The 17,579-nt window shown below is 45.5% G+C and overlaps 1 protein-coding gene across 6 annotated transcripts in view; it reads right to left on the bottom strand.

Annotated features, from left to right (window-relative positions):
• Positions 1-17,579, bottom strand: part of LOC134205829 (E3 ubiquitin-protein ligase Nedd-4-like) — a 53,350-nt gene that overhangs the window by 6,825 nt on the left and 28,946 nt on the right. For 2 of the 6 annotated variants that reach the window (XM_062681443.1, XM_062681442.1), the window contains 9 exons: positions 8,902-8,984; positions 8,542-8,838; positions 8,116-8,230; positions 7,918-8,048; positions 7,646-7,727; positions 6,720-6,994; positions 6,517-6,652; positions 5,787-6,288; positions 5,598-5,722 (listed from right to left, as the gene is read on the bottom strand). In XM_062681443.1, the coding sequence (XP_062537427.1) occupies positions 5,598-5,722; positions 5,787-6,288; positions 6,517-6,652; positions 6,720-6,994; positions 7,646-7,727; positions 7,918-8,048; positions 8,116-8,230; positions 8,542-8,838; positions 8,902-8,984 (1,746 nt within the window). Of the gene's footprint in view, positions 1-5,597; positions 5,723-5,786; positions 6,289-6,516; positions 6,653-6,719; positions 6,995-7,137; positions 7,411-7,645; positions 7,728-7,917; positions 8,049-8,115; positions 8,231-8,541; positions 8,839-8,901; positions 8,985-17,579 lie in introns of all 6 variants that reach the window. The other 4 variants (XM_062681447.1, XM_062681446.1, XM_062681444.1 and 1 more) reach the window with 4 other exon arrangements.

Below are 17,579 nucleotides of genomic sequence, written 5' to 3' on the forward strand. Positions count from 1 at the left end.
GTATGTGAGTGCTCAAACGGCGAAAAGTTGCACGATTTAGTCAAGCAGTTCTTTTCTGCGGAGAACTTGGGAATAACTACAGGGCCGTTACCCGAAGGTGTCGAAGAAGCTCGGGCGAAAGCTATTCTACGCGAAACAACGAGGAAACAGCTAGATGGTCACTACGAAACGAGCCTGCTTTGGCGATACGACCAGTTTGAGTTCCCACCAAGTTACGCGATGGCTGCAAGAAGGTTCCACTGTCTGGAACGACGTCTTCGGGCACACTCTGAGCTACGTGACAATCTGGATAGGCAAATTAGCGAGTATCAGGAAAAGGGTTACGCGCATAAGGCCACAAAGCAGGAAATTGAAGGTTCTGATATCAAGCGAACTTGGTATTTGCCATTAGGTGTGGTTATTAACCAAAAGAAGCCCGGAAAGGTCCGGATTGTTTGGGATGCAGCGGCCAAAGTAAACGGAGTGTCCTTCAACTCGATGCTTTTGAAGGGTCCGGATATGTTGACCTCACTTCCGGCAGTTTTATTCCGATTCCGAGAACGAAAGTTCTGCGTCACTGCTGACATCAAAGAGATGTATCATCAGGTCAAAATTCGAGCAGCTGATCGTTCGTCCCAACGGTTCCTGTATTGATCTGATCCGTCTGCAGAGTTGGAGATTTACATAACGGATGCGGCGAGATTTGGTTCTACTTGTTCGCCATGCTCGGCACAGCATGTTAAAAACGTTAACGCTGCCGAATGGCAAAAGGTGTACCCTGAAGCAACAAGAGCAATAGTTCAAAATCACTACGTGGATGATTATTTGGACAGCCGCGCTACGGAAGAAGAGCTGATTAACTTAGCAAACGACGTTCGAACTGTGCACTCCAAAGCTGGGTTTGACCTGAGAAACTGGCGCTCTAATTCGAATGTAGTCTTGCGACGGGTCGGGGAAGGACCGGCCGTGCTGGAGATTGTGATTGTGATTGGAGTGATTGGAGAGGACAAAACGAATCAACAAGAGAGGGTTCTGGGAATGACTTGGCTGCCACTAGCTGCCACATTCTCAGTCGTTCTGTCAGACGACTTGCAGCGGATGGTATTCGGAGACGGAACAGTGTCCAAGCGAGGCATTCTGCGGCTGCTGCATCTTCAACTTTCTCATCCATGGAAAAATTGTAATCCAAGACCTGTGGCGTAGCGGAGTGACTTGGGATGACGCGATTCCTCAATAAATCTTTACTCGCTGGAAAAGTTGGATCGGACAACTTCCCAATCTACAGAATGTTCGTGTGCCAAGGTGCTATTTCCCAGAGTACAACGTAGACGACCTTCAAACTCTCGAGCTGCACGTTTTTGTCGACGCGAGTGAGTTGGCCTATGCTTGTGTGGCTTACTTTCGCATCATGGAGCAGGGTATACCTCGGTGCGCTTTCGTGTCTTCGAAAGCCAAGGTAGCGCCACTTAAATCGCTATCGATTCCACGCATGGAGCTGCAAGCAGGTGTAATCGGATGTCGGCTAGCGAAAACCATTAAAGAGAACCACACTCTTCCGATCAAGCGTATCGTCTACCATAGCGATGCTAGTACGTTACTGCCGTGGATTAGGTCAGACACACGGAAGTATCGGCAATACGTAGCAGTCAGGATAGGAGAAATCCTTGAAAGTACCAATATCTCCGAATGGCGGTGAGTTCCACGAAACTTAATGTGGCAGACGAAGCAACGAAATGGACAAAAGAACCTGTCGTTGAGCCTGACAGTCGATGGTTTAAAGGACCAGAGTTCTTGTATCTGCCGGAAAAATTATTGCCTCAGCAAGTTGTCCAACCAAAAGAAACGACTGAGGAGCTGCGTCCGGTTCACATGCGGTTCACAGGAGATAGTACGACCTTCTATTATCGACGTTTCTAGGTTTTCAAAATGGAAACGCATGTTAAGAAGTATGGCTTACGTTTTCCATTTCATTAATTGCTGCCGTACCAGAAGAGATGGCAGAAGAAACATACTGAGTCAAGAAGATTACAAGCGTGCTGAAAATGCCCTTTGGCGATTAACACAATCTGACGAATATGAAGATGAAATAGTGCATGGTTTCCCAAACTGTGGGTCCCGACCCCCAGGGGGGTCGCGAGCGGATTGTTGGTGGGTCGCGTAGAACAAATATTAATTGCAGCTCGGATGCCGAACCTTCTGATCATTTTTGTCAGGAACATAATTTTAAGTTCAAACCGCATTTTATTTTAAATATTCATCACCACGCTATTTTAGAAAACATTTATGCCTTAAAGCTGTCCCTTGATGAAGTAAAATAAAAACGCTAACATTTTGACAAACAATATCATGTTTGTCATTTTTTGCATTTGTACATGTAAGCTAACGTGAATATTTTTCATGTGGAAGAAGCCAAAACAGATGACATTCTGTTTCAATTAATGCTTAATACTACTTGATAAAATGTATTTTTCATAGGTGGGTCGCGAGACATAGAATTTTGCTAGGTGGGTCGCATACCCAAAAGTTTGGGAAGCTCTGAAATAGTGGAGTTGACTAGAAACTCGATAGATACAGCAAGACGGCAGATTAAGTCGGGCGTTTAACGCATGCTCTCACCCTTCTTGGATGAATTCGGAGTGATAAGGATGGAAGGTCGCATTGAAGCATCGCCCTTCGCCTCCTATGAGGCAAAGTATCCAATTATCCTTCCCAAAGGACATTACGTTACTAAACTTCTAGTTGATTGGTACCGCAGGCGTCTAGGTGAACGAGATGAGGCAGAAATTCTATGTAATGAGTAACTCCGTATGAACGGTCATTCTCCCGAGTAGGCATCGATTATTTTGGGCCATCGACGGGTGCACCAACTGAAATCTACACCGATGATAATGGGACAAATTTTCAAGGAACGTGTAGAGAGTTAACCAAGCAAATAACCACTGTGAACACAGGGTTAGCGGAGACGTTTACCAATGCCAACACCAAGTGGTCGTTCATTCCGCCGGCCACTCCGCATATGGGAGGAGCGTGGAAGCGCATGGTGCGAGCTGTGAGCCCAGCGATAGGTGGAATACGTCATCTCCGGCGCATACTGAGGAAGTATTCCAGACACACTGTGTACAGAAGCTGAATCAATGATGAATGCTAGACCGTCAACATACATACCGCTGGATACCTCGGACCAAGAAGCACTAATTCCCAACCATTTTCTTTTGCTGAGTTCTTCGGGGGTTAAGCAAACCATCAAGAAGCCTACGAGCGATGAGATAGAGCTTCAGAGTGGCTGGAATCAGTGTCAGTTGATGCTCGACCGTTTTTGGACTAGGTGGATCTGCGAATATCTACCTACCACCACCAGGAGAACGAAATGGTTCGAGGACGTTAAACGTATAGCAGAAGGCTCGTTGGTATTCATCGTGAACGAAATGGAACGTAATAGCTGGGTACGAGGTAAAGTGGTAAAGCTAATTTCCGGAGCAGATGGACGAGTTCTACGACGAGTAGTAGCAAAGTTAGCAGTGCTAGATGTGCTGCAAAGTGGTAAGGCTGCCGGAGCCGGAAATCCTTACGGGTCGGGGAATGTAAGCACTGGCAACACGGACGGTCACATGGCTATGTGTGCAATAGATGGTGGCGATAAGGATCACCCTTCGATCGCACGTTCGTAGGTCAATCTATATGTAGCTACAATGTGTCAGATGAGATGATTGGCAAAATTGAAAAAATGTTATCGCTATATTAGGTCTAGGTTTCCAGATTATAATTAAGAAAGTTTTCAGAACTCCAGTTGGATATGAATTAATAAGTAGTTGTGAGTATCAACTCAATGAATTTGATGGTGCCTAGAACTTATAAAATATCATTGATTCTTATAGCTAGTAGTACGGATAAAGTTATTAGTACGGATTGGTGGTAATTAGCTCATCTATAGCCTAAAAGGTAAACAAGGTCAAGTGAATTTTATAGATTTGATAGCAAAGAATTCTATATACTAGGCTCGTCAAGTGGATTTAATTGCACACTATTGAGGTCAGGAAAGGGGAGTTCATACTGTATGTCACCGAAACTGTGAGTAAATGAATAAGAACACTCAATGAACTGTATGTAACTTAACCAGAGTTTATTCGTAGCTTAAAAGCAACAACATTGCGTAATACATTTGTTCGCTGAAGAGACGTTGACGAGTTTTACTACCCCATCGGCCACAATCATAAACAGGAATCCGACAGAAGCCTGGACAGGATTCCGACAGTACCCTGAACAGGAACCCGACAGAATCCTGAACAGAAATCCGACAGAACCCTGAACAGGATTCAGAAAGCATCCTGAACAAGATCCTGACAGAATCTTGAACAGGATTCCGACAGAATCCAGAATAGGATTCAGACGGAATCCTGAACAGGATCCTGACAGAATCTTGAACGGGAATCCGACAGAATCTTGAACAGGATTCCGACAGAATCCTGAACAGGATTGCGACAGAATCCTGAACAGGATTCCGACAGAACCCTGCACAGGATTCCGACAGAATCCAGAACAGGAGTCAGACAGAATCCTGAACATGATTCTGACAGAATCCTGAATAGGATTATAGCAGAATCCTCTTGAACAGGACCGTGACAGAATCCTGAACAGGAACTCGACAGGAGCCTGAACAGGAATCCGACAGAATCTTGAACAAGATTTCGACAGAATCCTGAACAGGATTCCGACAGAATCCTAAACAGAATTTCGACATCTAACATCTTCCGGAATCTTGAACAGAACCCCGACAGAATTCTGAACAGGATTCAGATAGAATCCAGACCATGATCCTGACAGAATCCTGAACTGGAACCCGACAGAATCCTGAACAGGAATCCGACAGAATTTTGAACAGGATTTCGACAGAATCCTGAACAGGATTCCGACAGAATCCTCAACAGAATTTCGACATCTAACATCTTCCGGAATCTTGGACAGCATTTCGACAGAATCCTGAACAGGACCCCGACAGAATTCTGAACAGAAATCCGACAGAATCCTGAACAGGATTCCGACAGAATCCTGAACAGGATCCTGACAGAATCCTGAACAGGATTTCGACAGAATCCTGAAAAGGATTCCGACAGAATCCTGAACAGGATTCCAACAGAATCCTGAACAGGATTTCGACAGAATCCTGAAAAAGATTCCAACAGAATCCTAAACAGGATTCAAACACAATCCTAAATTGGATTCTGAGACAATTCTTAACAGGATCCCGGCACAGCAGAGTCTGGCACAATATTCCGACTACTACTAATCAAGATTTTGACATAGGCCTGAATAGGATTCCGAAAAATCCGAACAAAATGCTTACAAGATTTTGACATAACAGAACAGCCGACAGAATCCTATACAGGGTTTTGACAGACTTTTGAACAGGATTCCGACAGAATCCTAAACATTATTCCGACAGAATCCTGAACAAGATTCCGACAGAATCCTGAACAAGATTCCGACAGAATCCTGAACAGATTCCGACAGAATCCTGGAAATCCTGAACACCATTAATCAATGTCATGAAGCACACTGCAAGGCAGTTTCTCCGTTGAGAAGTTTAGAAATTTTGCTCACACCATTTCTTAAGGACTTACCGGTTTCCGTAACTGTCCCTTCAAATACTCGTATTTCCGTTTGTAATCTCTTGAGTAAGGTACTGCTTGGCCGGCAATGTTTGGCATCGACAAGCGTGGATCTTCCCATTGAGTGGTTCGGGTATCTGTGAAAAAAGTCGAAACACTAATCTGGAAGGAATACCACAATACAATCATTTGAAAACTCACTGTGATCGATGAAGAAAGTCCTTCCATCCGAGTGCACCCGCTCTTCCCATCCTTCCGGCAGGGGCGCCAGTCCGTCCTCCGGGCGTCTCGGATCGCTCACAGCTGTACTGCTGGACGCATTTGGCATTGGACTGGCTCGTCCGGTCCTTGGATCTACCCATGAGGTTTTCTTCTCGTTGTGATCGATGAAGAATACCCTTCCGTTCGGCGCCAGCTGCATGGACCAACCTGCAGGCAGTACCACATCCGCTCCAGCCGGACTACTACTGGACGAATCGTTCTCATTGGATGTGGACGACTGCGAAGAACGGTCATCGCCCGTGTCATTGTTGTTGTTGGTAGATGATCGCCGTCCACCTCCACTGTCTGCTTCGTCAGCATCTCCAGCCCTACCGGGAGGACCGGCACTGCCAACGCTTCCGATCGATGAGCGACTCGACGAGCGGCGGCTAACTTCGTTGAGGTGCTGTAGGACACGATTCTGCACCGCATGATCCAAGTCCTAGAACGAAACGCCAACGAACGCATTACTCTCAATTGGCAAGTTAATCAATGTCCCATCACCAACAACGATACCCATAGCAATAATACCTGCACTACCTGCAATAATAATGCACTACTTCAATAGCCTGCAACAAATTCTAACAGCTCAGACGGTATAGCAATAGTCACACGAACACTAGTAAAGAGAAGCAGTACAGCGGCGACAAAAAGCAACAACGTAGATTACCTCATCCTCGTCTTCACCGAACTGGAGAACTTCTTGCGGTGAGGGAGGAGCTTCTTCCTCACCCTCGTCAAGACGCTGCTCATTCAGGGAAGGTTGTCGTGGCAGAATAAAAGGAACCGTTGGTGGAAGTCTTTTTCTTCAAAATTACAAATGTGTTGATTAGCATATTTCTCCCGCCATGTCCGGAGCAGTTTACCACCAACCTACGGTTAACTCCAGCCAGTGTGGGATTCGCCACCGAAGCCACCCGACTGGGGCTTCTGATCAGTGCGGCCGGCAGGTGCGGTGGTGAACTGACCCGGATCGTCGGCAGCGATCGTAGCGAATCCGACCGAAGCACTACGCCGTTCTCCACATCTTCCCGGTTGCCATTTGACGACATCGGACGTCCCGCTTCCGACACAACACCGAGAGAGCTTTCCGAATTGTTCAACGAGGTGGTAGACCGAAGAGTTGAGGCCAGGCTTGCATTGCTTGCCTGAGGTACAAAGTCACACAAATTAAAATCGTGTAGAAATAAAATAAGTAAATCAAAGAAGATTTCGTGCCACTACATCTACAAAGTCTAAAAATCGGTCTCAAAACACACGCACACATTCAAACAAGCACACTCTCAACCACCTCTTGATCCAGTTCGTCCTCAATATCGATGCTAAGTGCATCAAATCCAATTTCGTCATCCCGCAGCGCTTCCGGATCAACTTCTTCCCGCAGTTGTTCGGGTTGTTCCTCGTCAATGACGGGCGAGGATTGCGAATCGACGGTTTCACGACGCGAGAAGGTCGTGAGTGATGCTGATCGTGACCCCCGGCCACCAATCAACTCCTCATCGCCGTCGCCTTCATCGTTCGTCAAACACACCGAATCGTTGTCGGTGCTCGCACTTTCGTTATCCTTCGTTGGACGGGTGGATCACCGTAAAGATCAAATACAATAGCCATACAAGATATCGACAAACAACGGAACATAACGGTTTGGCATGCAGCGTTAAAGAAATTAGGGAAATAAAATCGAATAGTTAACAGGCGGCATGCTTAACAAGGTCCTGGATGCGTTGTTGTTACGTGTCATAGTTTAGGTTTTGATGAACTAAAAAGATTGGGAGTAAATTCTCGGTGTGGATAGTTACCGTGATGTTGTCGTCAACGCTGATATGAACACGTCTTTGGAAGGCTGCAGCCATGTCGTTGTCCTGGGATGATTGAGTTAAACTGGAAGGAAAAGAAGCGTCGTTAGGTTTGTTTGAATGGGCGATGGTCAGGTTTTTTAATGGGCGATGGCAAGCCGAACGAACTCCCATCGAAATTTGGAGAATTGTTCTTGGAAATTCGAAAAAGGTGCGTGGAAGTAGCGGATGTCAAGCACCACTCTTACACCGGATTGCAGATTTTGGGTACTCACGTGGCAGTTGGTCGCTCCCATTGCGTCGTCCGCTGCAAATGGTTCACGTAGTACGTACGCCCGTTGGCATCCTGCCGTTCTTCCCAACCGGATGGAAGCGTGTCTGCTGCACTGCTGGCGATGTTGGAGTTCTACGGAAATTGCAAACAGTTTCAAATAAGTGAAATTCTCAACGACCCAATGCTTGCAAACACGTACACTGGAGATCGAATTGTTTGTCTCGATGATTTCCCAATCCGTTTCACTGGATGCGTTCTGATCTTGGATGTAGGCATGATATAGATCCAGCTGTCCTCGCACCTTTGATCGAGCACTGAAAATAAAATGGAAAATAGTCTTAGGTGGTCTTGTATCGCAAATTCGCTCATATGTGGGAGTAAATCCCTTCCAATACATTAGACTCTATTCTTATAACAAATGGTGCTGTAGAAAAACTGCTCTCTGCTATTAGCTCACTTAAATTCCTAAAACATAAGGCATACGAAACTCAACCGCCCTTAACTGCCAATCGAAACGTGTGGTGTGGTCAAACCAAACTGTTCAATACTAAAATTAAAACCAAAACTAGCAGAAAAGATTAGTGTGCAACGAAATAAAAAATAACCATAACTAACTCAAACATACCCTACTGACCTTCGGGGCCGCAGCGGATAGCTTTTGGTTGGCACCTGAACACCGTCGTCGGTGGGCTCCTTCGGCAGCTGCGCGAGCGGCAGCTCCACCATCCCCAGGAAGTCATCCCGCGTGAGCCGGTTCTCGTCGAACACCTGAAACACCAGCTTGTGCTCGCTGGGCTTCACCCGGAAGATGAACTCTTCGTTCCATACGGGGTTGAGGGTTTTCTTCTTGGTTTTCGTTAGCACCGAGTCGATGTTTTCGTCGCCGGAGATGGTGTTGAGGTCGATCCGAACGTACGGGTCACTGTTGGACGGGGGTCGGGCGTGAGAAACGAAGTCTTCGAGTTGGGTTAAAAAGTATACGAACCTAGCACCGAATATGTCTTTTTTGGCCAGTTGATGTCCAGCGATTACCTTTATTCGCAAACGGCAGCAAGTTCCTTCCTCATTCTGAAATAGGAGAAAAGTTTGTATTTAAATAATTGGCATTTTTACAAAGGGTGTGCGTTAGAGGATGTTTGATCTTAGTATCTCCACGTTTTCAGATTAAGAACGAATTTAATGAATCAAAATTACCGCTCAGCTTCTGAGACGAGCAGACGTATTTTCGATTGCGCTCTCCGAAAGTCAAGCGATTAAATCCTGTGGTTTATTTTTCATCCGTCCGTGCCGCGTCGCGCTTTAGTGATCCGCGATGAGGCGAGAAAATACTTTTCGAATAGATTACTCGCGCTTCCCAGTGAAGCCGTCTTTCAAGAAGGTGCATGGCTTCTGCCACACTGTTTTAGGGCTGAAGAAAGAAGATGTTGTGAAATTCTAGTGCCAATGTGCGTTCGTCAAGGTTGAAGACCTGACGTTCGCACAAAAAAAAAATCGTGGACGAACACGACGACAAGCATGAAGGGGATATTGCGGGGAAGAAGCACAAGCTCCGTATAACCATGGAAGATGGAAGTGTGGAAGTGAAGGTGCACCACTTGCCGTAAAAGAAGATCGTCGGTTTCCTTAGTGCGTTCGGCGAAGCTATCTCGCTACGCGAGCTGACTTGTGGCGATAGTTTTGCGTTTGGTGGGATTCCACTCGGTATGCTGATTCAGCGAAACATTGATTCGTGGATCACGATCGATGTTCAGCAGGCGTACGTCGTCTACAAGTTTCAGATTTCTTCATGGAAACACAAGCCCACACTGGCATTTCTTGTGTGCAGAACAAGAAACTGCTGGTCCAGAAGAGCTACGTCAACGTGACGAAACAAGCAGTGCCACGATCACAACCGAAGAAGACAAGCGACACGAAACCTTCGATCGTCAACCCTAGTAGCACACATGTTCAACATGGGTTACTGTAACTCATATGTGACCAGATTTAGTCACAATCAGGTTGCTGCAACCAATTTCGTGTGACTTGTGTTGCTTGGGAAACCGGTTGGACAGCGTACTGACGCTCCACCACCAGCATCGCTGGAGGCCTATCCCGAGCTGCCGACGCCAGCGAGTCACAGCGAACCGTCTGGTTCATTTAATTATATCAGCCAGTCAGCCACCGAGCATCGTTAGAACGACGTCTCCAAGCCCGTTGATGAACATGCAAAGTGCGTGCAGTTCATCATCGTCGTCTCTGCGCACACAAACATATAGCGCAGAAGCAGTCTTGGCCGACTTGTTTAAAAAGCCTCTGACGCGATCACAGAGATGAACCACCGGGGATGACTCGTCAACATCCACAAGAAGCGGACGTCCACCCGGCAAAAAGCAATGATGCGACAACGGTGACGACGGGCAGGGCGTAGATCCTTCAACATCGGAACTATTACTTGCTCCGAACCTTCACCAGTAGCCAAAGCCTCGATATCGTGTGTCTGCAAGAAGTTGAGAACGAACAGCTTTCCTTGCCTGGCTTTGTCGTTTTTGCTAATGTAGATCACACAAGGAGAGGCACCGCTGTTGCAGTGAAGGATCACATCCAGGTCCATCCAGGAATCGCGTTGAGAGTGCACGACACGACAATTTGCAACATATATGCTCCCTCCGACACTGCACAGCGCGCTGCTAGAGAATAATTCTTCAATAGCACCCTGGCCTACTACCTTCGCCACCCCACTGACAACATCATCATCGCTGGCGATTTCAACTGTAAGCTTGCGACTCGTCCTGCCCGAATACAAGCCCGTCTGTCAAAATAGCCGTCCAACAGCTGCAGTTGCATGACACGTGGGAAAAGCTGTGTCCGATGGACCCTGGGTTCACGTACGTCAATCGGAACGCGCAATCTCGACTTATCCGTAAGTACGTGAGCGCCGGCATACGAAACAAGCTGCAGTCCGCCTTCACGCACGTTTGTTGCTTCACAGACCACAAAGCGCCGACAGTACGACTCTGTTTCCGCCCACTGAGACACGAGCCCGGGCGCGGCTTTTGGGCTCATCGACCGCATCTTCTGACCGAACAAACCCCCCGTTACGCTGGGATATGGATATTCTGAAGTAGTGCGTAACGGTGTAAGTCCGGTCATATCGCCAGGCTCGGTACAACACTGAAGCTGACAATATGACGTCCCTAACCCCGAATCCCAAGGTGTCAGGCGACCCGTGCCGAGGGGATGAATGGCCTGGGGGGTGAAACAATTAGCCAGGCAGTTAACGAAGCCTGTAATGCTGGGTAGGCACTTTTTCGTGGAGCATTACGGAGTAAGATTTACCACACTGTGCTCTAGTTCTTACTATTCTTGTTTATACTTATGAGTGATGGTCGGAAGAGTATGGAACGACTATAATTTGCTTTTAGATTACCCATCTTTTCCTCTCTGGATGGAGTCAATGGAGTAAATTATAAAAATGCAACTCAATCTTAGGCTGGTTTCGAAGCTGACGACATGAATCTTCAAACTCCACAGCGCTCATCAATTAGGAAAGAAAGGGATACGAATTTGGTGGATCTGCTGAACCCTTTGACTGATTAGAGCTCTGTGTAAAGGTGACATTTAGAAATGCTCAAACGCAATGAAATCAGATCTCTGTACAAAAACGAATTCGGATCTCATAAGATGAAGCAAAAATATGTTTGAATTTCAGTACCGATGCATGGCCAAAATCCGTATTATCCCACTTATTGTTGAGCCAAAACTGATTGAGGAGCGCGCCTTTGAGAGTTGGTATAAGCCATTTCTCGAAGGGTATAAATAGCGGTACCTTAATCTAAAGAGGCCTTACATTAGGCTTGAGAAATATATGAATAAAAAACGACTACTTCATTTCTTCTCAATAGAAATGGATCAGAAAGACATGCACTAAACAAATAACACGGGTATACTACAAAAGTTCAATGAAATGGACGCAGTGGTTCATCCCGAACAAAAAAAAAACCGAGCAAGTAGCCGAGTTCCATTATAAGTGGCAATATACACTGGAGTGTATGCTCAGCGCGCGTGCTCCTGTTGCTCTGGTGTGCATTTCCTTTTTCAATTTGACATGACATTTTGAAAATTCAAATATCCCTCTATTAGTTGAGCTTACTACTTACTCACGTACATACGGTCAAGTAGGGACTCTATGCGCAACTACGGCTAGCGTACGACGGATATTACCAACACCCCGAAATATTGACCACCATACTTACTTGATACCTTATGGGCTACAGCTCTTCGATAAACCTACGCCAAATGGAGTATCCTTCTCCACTGGACTCAATCCTGAGCCAATCGCTTCCAGTCGCCCTGATCATTGAGCGCCCTCAGGTCCTCTTCAACTGCAAAATGCAATCGTGTACGCGGCCTTTCACAAAGCCTACGGCCCCTTCGGGTTATCTACTAAATATTATCTTCGCTTAACGTTCTTCCGGCATACGAACAACGTGTCCAGCCCACCGTAGTCTGCCGTGCTGTATAGGCTTAATAATATCTAGCCCTGTATACACCTGGTACAACTCGTGATTCATGCGACGCCGCCATATACCGTTCTCCTGTTTACCGCCGAGGTACAAAAATCTCTTCCACAGCACGGCAATTAATCCCAATACTATCGATATCGTCCGCAAATCCCAGGAGCATATGCGGTCTTCTGATAATGGTACTGCTTCGTTGCACACCAGCTCTCCTTACCGCTCCCTCGAGCTTTATATTGAACAGTAGATTCGGGAGTGCATCACCCTGCTTTAATCCATCTAAGGTAACAAATGACGTCGATATTTCATCCGCAACCCTTACACTTGATTTCGATCCGTCCAAAGTTATACGAATCAACCGTATCAGTTTCGCCGGAAAACCATGTTCAAGCATAATTTGCCATATTTCATTCCGTTTCACTGAATCGAACGCCTCCTTGAAATCAATAAACAGATGATGCAAGTTGTACTCCCGGAATTTATCAAGGATTTGTCTCAGAGTAAACATTTGATCCATCGTTGATCAGCCATCACGAAAAACCTGCTTGGTATTCGCCGACGAAGGACTCTTCAAGCGGTCTCAATCTGTTGAACAGAATACGGGACATAATTGTGTACGCCGAATGAGGGAAGGGTTATTCCTCGGTTATTGGCGCACTCCAGCCTGTGCCCTTTCATAAAGAGAGGCCGTCCAACCAGATAGCAGGCATTTTCTCGTCTTCCCATATTTTCGACATAATATGGTGTAGAACTTCATAAAGCTATAAAATAATGATTTTGTGTGTGTTACTTCTACGTGAAGTTAAACGATTAACAATGATATGGAAATGCTAATATAATCTTCCAAACTTAGACGTACATAATTAATTGCATATTATTCGGCAACTCGGTCGTACGAAAACCATTTTTTTGTGGAATATCTTGGCTGTGCATATGCACAGCACATGTTTCGAAATGGACAAATTGATATGAAATTTGCGAAAAAGAATCCACTGTGGATATACAGTAAAGCACATGTGGAGATTAGACAAATCAAGCATCCGAAAAATATTCAATTTACATAAAAGAGAGCTAACCGCGGTGGAGGTTGGTACTCGGATTCTGATGGCTTTTCCGCAAACGTGACCTTTAAGTGATCTTGTTGTGTAGGGGTTATCACGCCTATCTAGAGAGTATGAGGTTGAGGGTTCGAGTTCCTCCAAGACACGTGGATTCTTTTTCGAAAATTTCATATGAATTTGTCCATTTCGAAACATGTGCTGTGCATATGCACAGCCAAGATATTTAACAAAAAAATTAGACGTACATGTTCATGATAGAATTAGAGGCGAAAGTATAGAATTTATAGTTCCGTTAGGATACGACAGGCATGAAGAATGTTTTTATAGAAGTCGATTTGAAAGCGAGCGGAGGGCAATATTTGTGATGGCACATATCACACGACCTTCCTTCTGCCAAGCTCCCGCATGAAGGGGGAGGGAAGAATATCAGTGTGGAAGCTGATATATCTCCACTGGCAAAAGGAAGGTGGTTTGATTTGCTCATATGCCATCGCGTGCGGAAGGATTTTCTATCGACGAGTACTGTCTCCAAATTTCTAATATGACATCAGCATTTAGTCGAATAGGATTTTTATTGCACAGTTCTGTTTTCTCATTGCGTCCGTCTTGTCGCAACCAACTTGGCTACCTCGGAGAGAACAAAGCAGAGAAAGGCACTGCTGCTGTACCGTCGACCAATAACAGCTGAATTGATGGATGCCCCCACCAAGGTTAGTACACTAAATTAATGATTTTCAAATCACCTTCCTTTTGCCAGTGGAGATATATCAGCTTCCACACTGATATTCTTCCCTCCCCCTTCATACGGGAGCTTGGTAGAAGGAAGGTCGTGTGATATGTGCCATCACAAATATTGCCCTCCGCTCGCTTTCAAATCGACTTCTATAAAAACATTCTTCATGCCTGCCGTATCCTAACGGAACTATCAATTCTATACTTTCGCCTCTAATTCTATCATGAACATGTATGTCTAAGTTTGGAAGATGATATTAGCATTTCCATATCATTCATAAAGCTGCTCACTGCCATGTTTGAGAAGTTCAGCCGGGAGCTGGTCCTTTCCCGCAGCCTTATTGTTTTTCAGCTCTTTAACAGCTTTTTTGACCTCATCTAGTGTAGGTGACTCCACAGCTTGTCCATCGTCGCTAATATTTATTCTGTTCACCGATGCACCGTGTCACCTGGCAGCCACTTCAGTTTTATCTGTCAGCAAATTCCATTCTTGATCGTTGCACATGACGGGAGATGGCGCTGTCTTTCACCGCACGCCATTGACAGACTCATAAAACCTCCGCATATCGTTCTGCTCCATTTTTTCCTGCGCCTAACTAATAACTTGTTCTTCGTACTCTTTTTTCTTCCTGCAGTTGGTTCGTTTTTCGGCTGCTCTTGCTTCCTTGTACCGATCTCTATTCGATCGGGTACCCGACACCAACATCCGGCTTCTGGCAACGTTCTTCTCGTCTGTCACTCTCTGACACTCCACATCGAACCAACCCGTCCTGGGCCGCCTCTGTGCAGTGCCTACCACTTCTCGTGCTATTGCGCTCAACGCTCCATGGATCGACTCCAATAGGTCGTTGATGTTGTCGCTAACGTTGATTGCACTTATCCGTTCGTCGAGCTTCTGGCGGTACTCAGCCGATATTCCTTCCGCCGACAATCGCTGGATATTGTAACGCATCTTTCTCTGTGATCTTTCGTTCGATACAGTTGACAACCGTGATCGAATTTTACTGACAACGAGGTAGTGATCAGAGTCAATGTTTGGACCTCTGAATGACCGCACATCGATAACATTCGAGAAATGGCGCCCATCCACCAGAACATGGTCTATCTGGTTGCAAGTTTTACCATTTGGGTGTATGCAGGTGTGCTTTCGGATATACTTTCGTGCGAAGTAGGTGCTACTGACGGCCATCCCTCTGGCAGCAGCGAAATTTACTAGCCGTAGGCCGTTGTCATTGGTAGCGGAGTGAAGGCTCTCCCTACCGATTATTGGACGGAAAAAGCGCTCTCTACCTGAGCGTTAGCGTCTCCGATAACAATTATCATGTTATGCTTTGGGCACTCTCCATAGGATTTATCAAGACATTCATAAAACGTGTCCTTCGCGTCGTCGGATTTATCGTTTGTCGGTGCGTAAACGTTGATTAGGCTGTAATTGAAGAATCTGCCCCGTATCCTCAACACATAGATTCGTTCGCTAATGGGTTTCCATCGCATCACTCGCTTCATCTGCTTGCCCATCACTACGAAACCAACTCCATGCTCTGCTTTTGTGTTGGTCGTGGGACCCACGGCTCGGAATTCACGTTCTCCGGATCTGGACCATCGGACTTTTTGAATAGCGGCCACGATCACTCCAACCTTTTGCAGTTCGCGAGCCAGAAGGCTCACTCGTCCAGGTTCATTTCCCAAGCAACCAAAAGTTCAGATTTTACTTGAATTTGTTCCTAACCAATCCAATTAGTTCACTCTTGGTTCACATTGAGTTCCAAGCCCCTTAACGGAACTTTAAAGTTCACTTCTGCGCTCCTACCATACAAAAAGTTATTTAAAATCCGAGCTGATTAAGCCGAAACATCCCATGTTATCCGTACTTTGGTTGCTTGGGATAGGGTCCTGACATTCCAGGTACCAAGTTTCCAATCATAGTCCTTATTTCGTTGCCGGGTCGGCTGCCAAAAATAACGTTCTCTTTTTCTTCTATCCCCATTTTTCGTGGTATTTGAGAGGCTTCAGTAAGCTACCTTACCGGGGTCGCGTTACCTACATCGCGATGATGGGGCTGCCACCTTAGGTATAGCTGACGCGATACAGCATTTCGTTAATCAGCCGCTGGGTACCAGGCAGACGCTGTTTAAGCCGCACCTCCTGGTGAACAGACGCTCGAGGCGTACCTTCTCACTCTAGCTGATGTCAGAAGGACTGTGCTCAGCCTGCACTACCAGCTAAGTTCACAACCCTTAGCTAGCGGTCTTTTGTCATCGGACGACCCGTGGAAGCGTGAAATAGGAACTTGTGGGGACCTCTGTTGGGCGCTCCTTCCTTGATGTCAACCCACCACTTTGCAGTAGAACATTATTGAGCTAAAAAATTCGACCATGCAAAATTATTAATTGGATACCAGTTTTTATTGGGTTAAATGACTACCCAACAAACAATTTCAGCTGAATTAGCCAGTACTTTTCGGTGGTTATTTGGCGTTTCAGTCTATATTGTGAATGAAAAACAACTGTATGTCCATCCATCTTTCTCCAACGTTTCGATCCTTATTGATCTTTAATCCGATGATTGCTAACAGTCGACATAATTCAAATGAATTAGCCATTTTTTAGTTGAAGAAGACTATTTTTGGCCTAATAAGCGTTTCACTCGCTTCCAATGTTTATTGGGCTATTATCTAAAATTGAGTCATATTTTGTACTTTTCAATAGTACAAAGTACTGTACAAGTCTGTACAATATTTCTAACAACTTTTCCAAAGACGCCATTTTGTTTCGTCAAATTTTGAAAAAAAAAAAAATTTCCATCTCGCTTTTAGGTGAATTAATTAAAAATAAAATTTTCTCAGATGATACCCCTTGAGTTATGCAACATATTTGCTGAACGTAATATGCTATTTAAAACACGATTTCATACCGAAAAAGCTGACGATCGCGTTTTTCGGGATTTTATCCACTGTGCAATCGTGGTACTTTGCCAGCAGTCAAAGACATGTGGTAAACCATCACGGACTAGAGTGACAGTTTTCTAGCAAACTTCCGCTGGCCTAGCAGAATGATAGTCTCTACAATTCCCATCAGTATCCGAAAAGGGTTCTCGTCAGAATCTGAGAGGAATTCTAATCAGAATCCGAAAAGAATGCTCTTTGGAATCTTTAAAGAATTCCTTTCAGAATCGCCGAAGTATTATTCCGACCGGAATTTAGACAAATTCACACTGGATTCCTTTCGATACCGTTTATGGATACACTTGGGAATCTGTGGGGGATACGCTTCGTAATCCATGTAGAATTTCCTTCAGAATCTCTCGTTAATTTGCTTCGGAATTCCCCGGAGTCATTGTAGGGTTTGTTTCGGAATCATTGGGAGATTTGCTTC

This window comes from Armigeres subalbatus, chromosome 1, assembly GCF_024139115.2.
Source record: "Armigeres subalbatus isolate Guangzhou_Male chromosome 1, GZ_Asu_2, whole genome shotgun sequence".
NCBI classification, from domain to species: Eukaryota; Metazoa; Arthropoda; class Insecta; order Diptera; family Culicidae; genus Armigeres; species Armigeres subalbatus.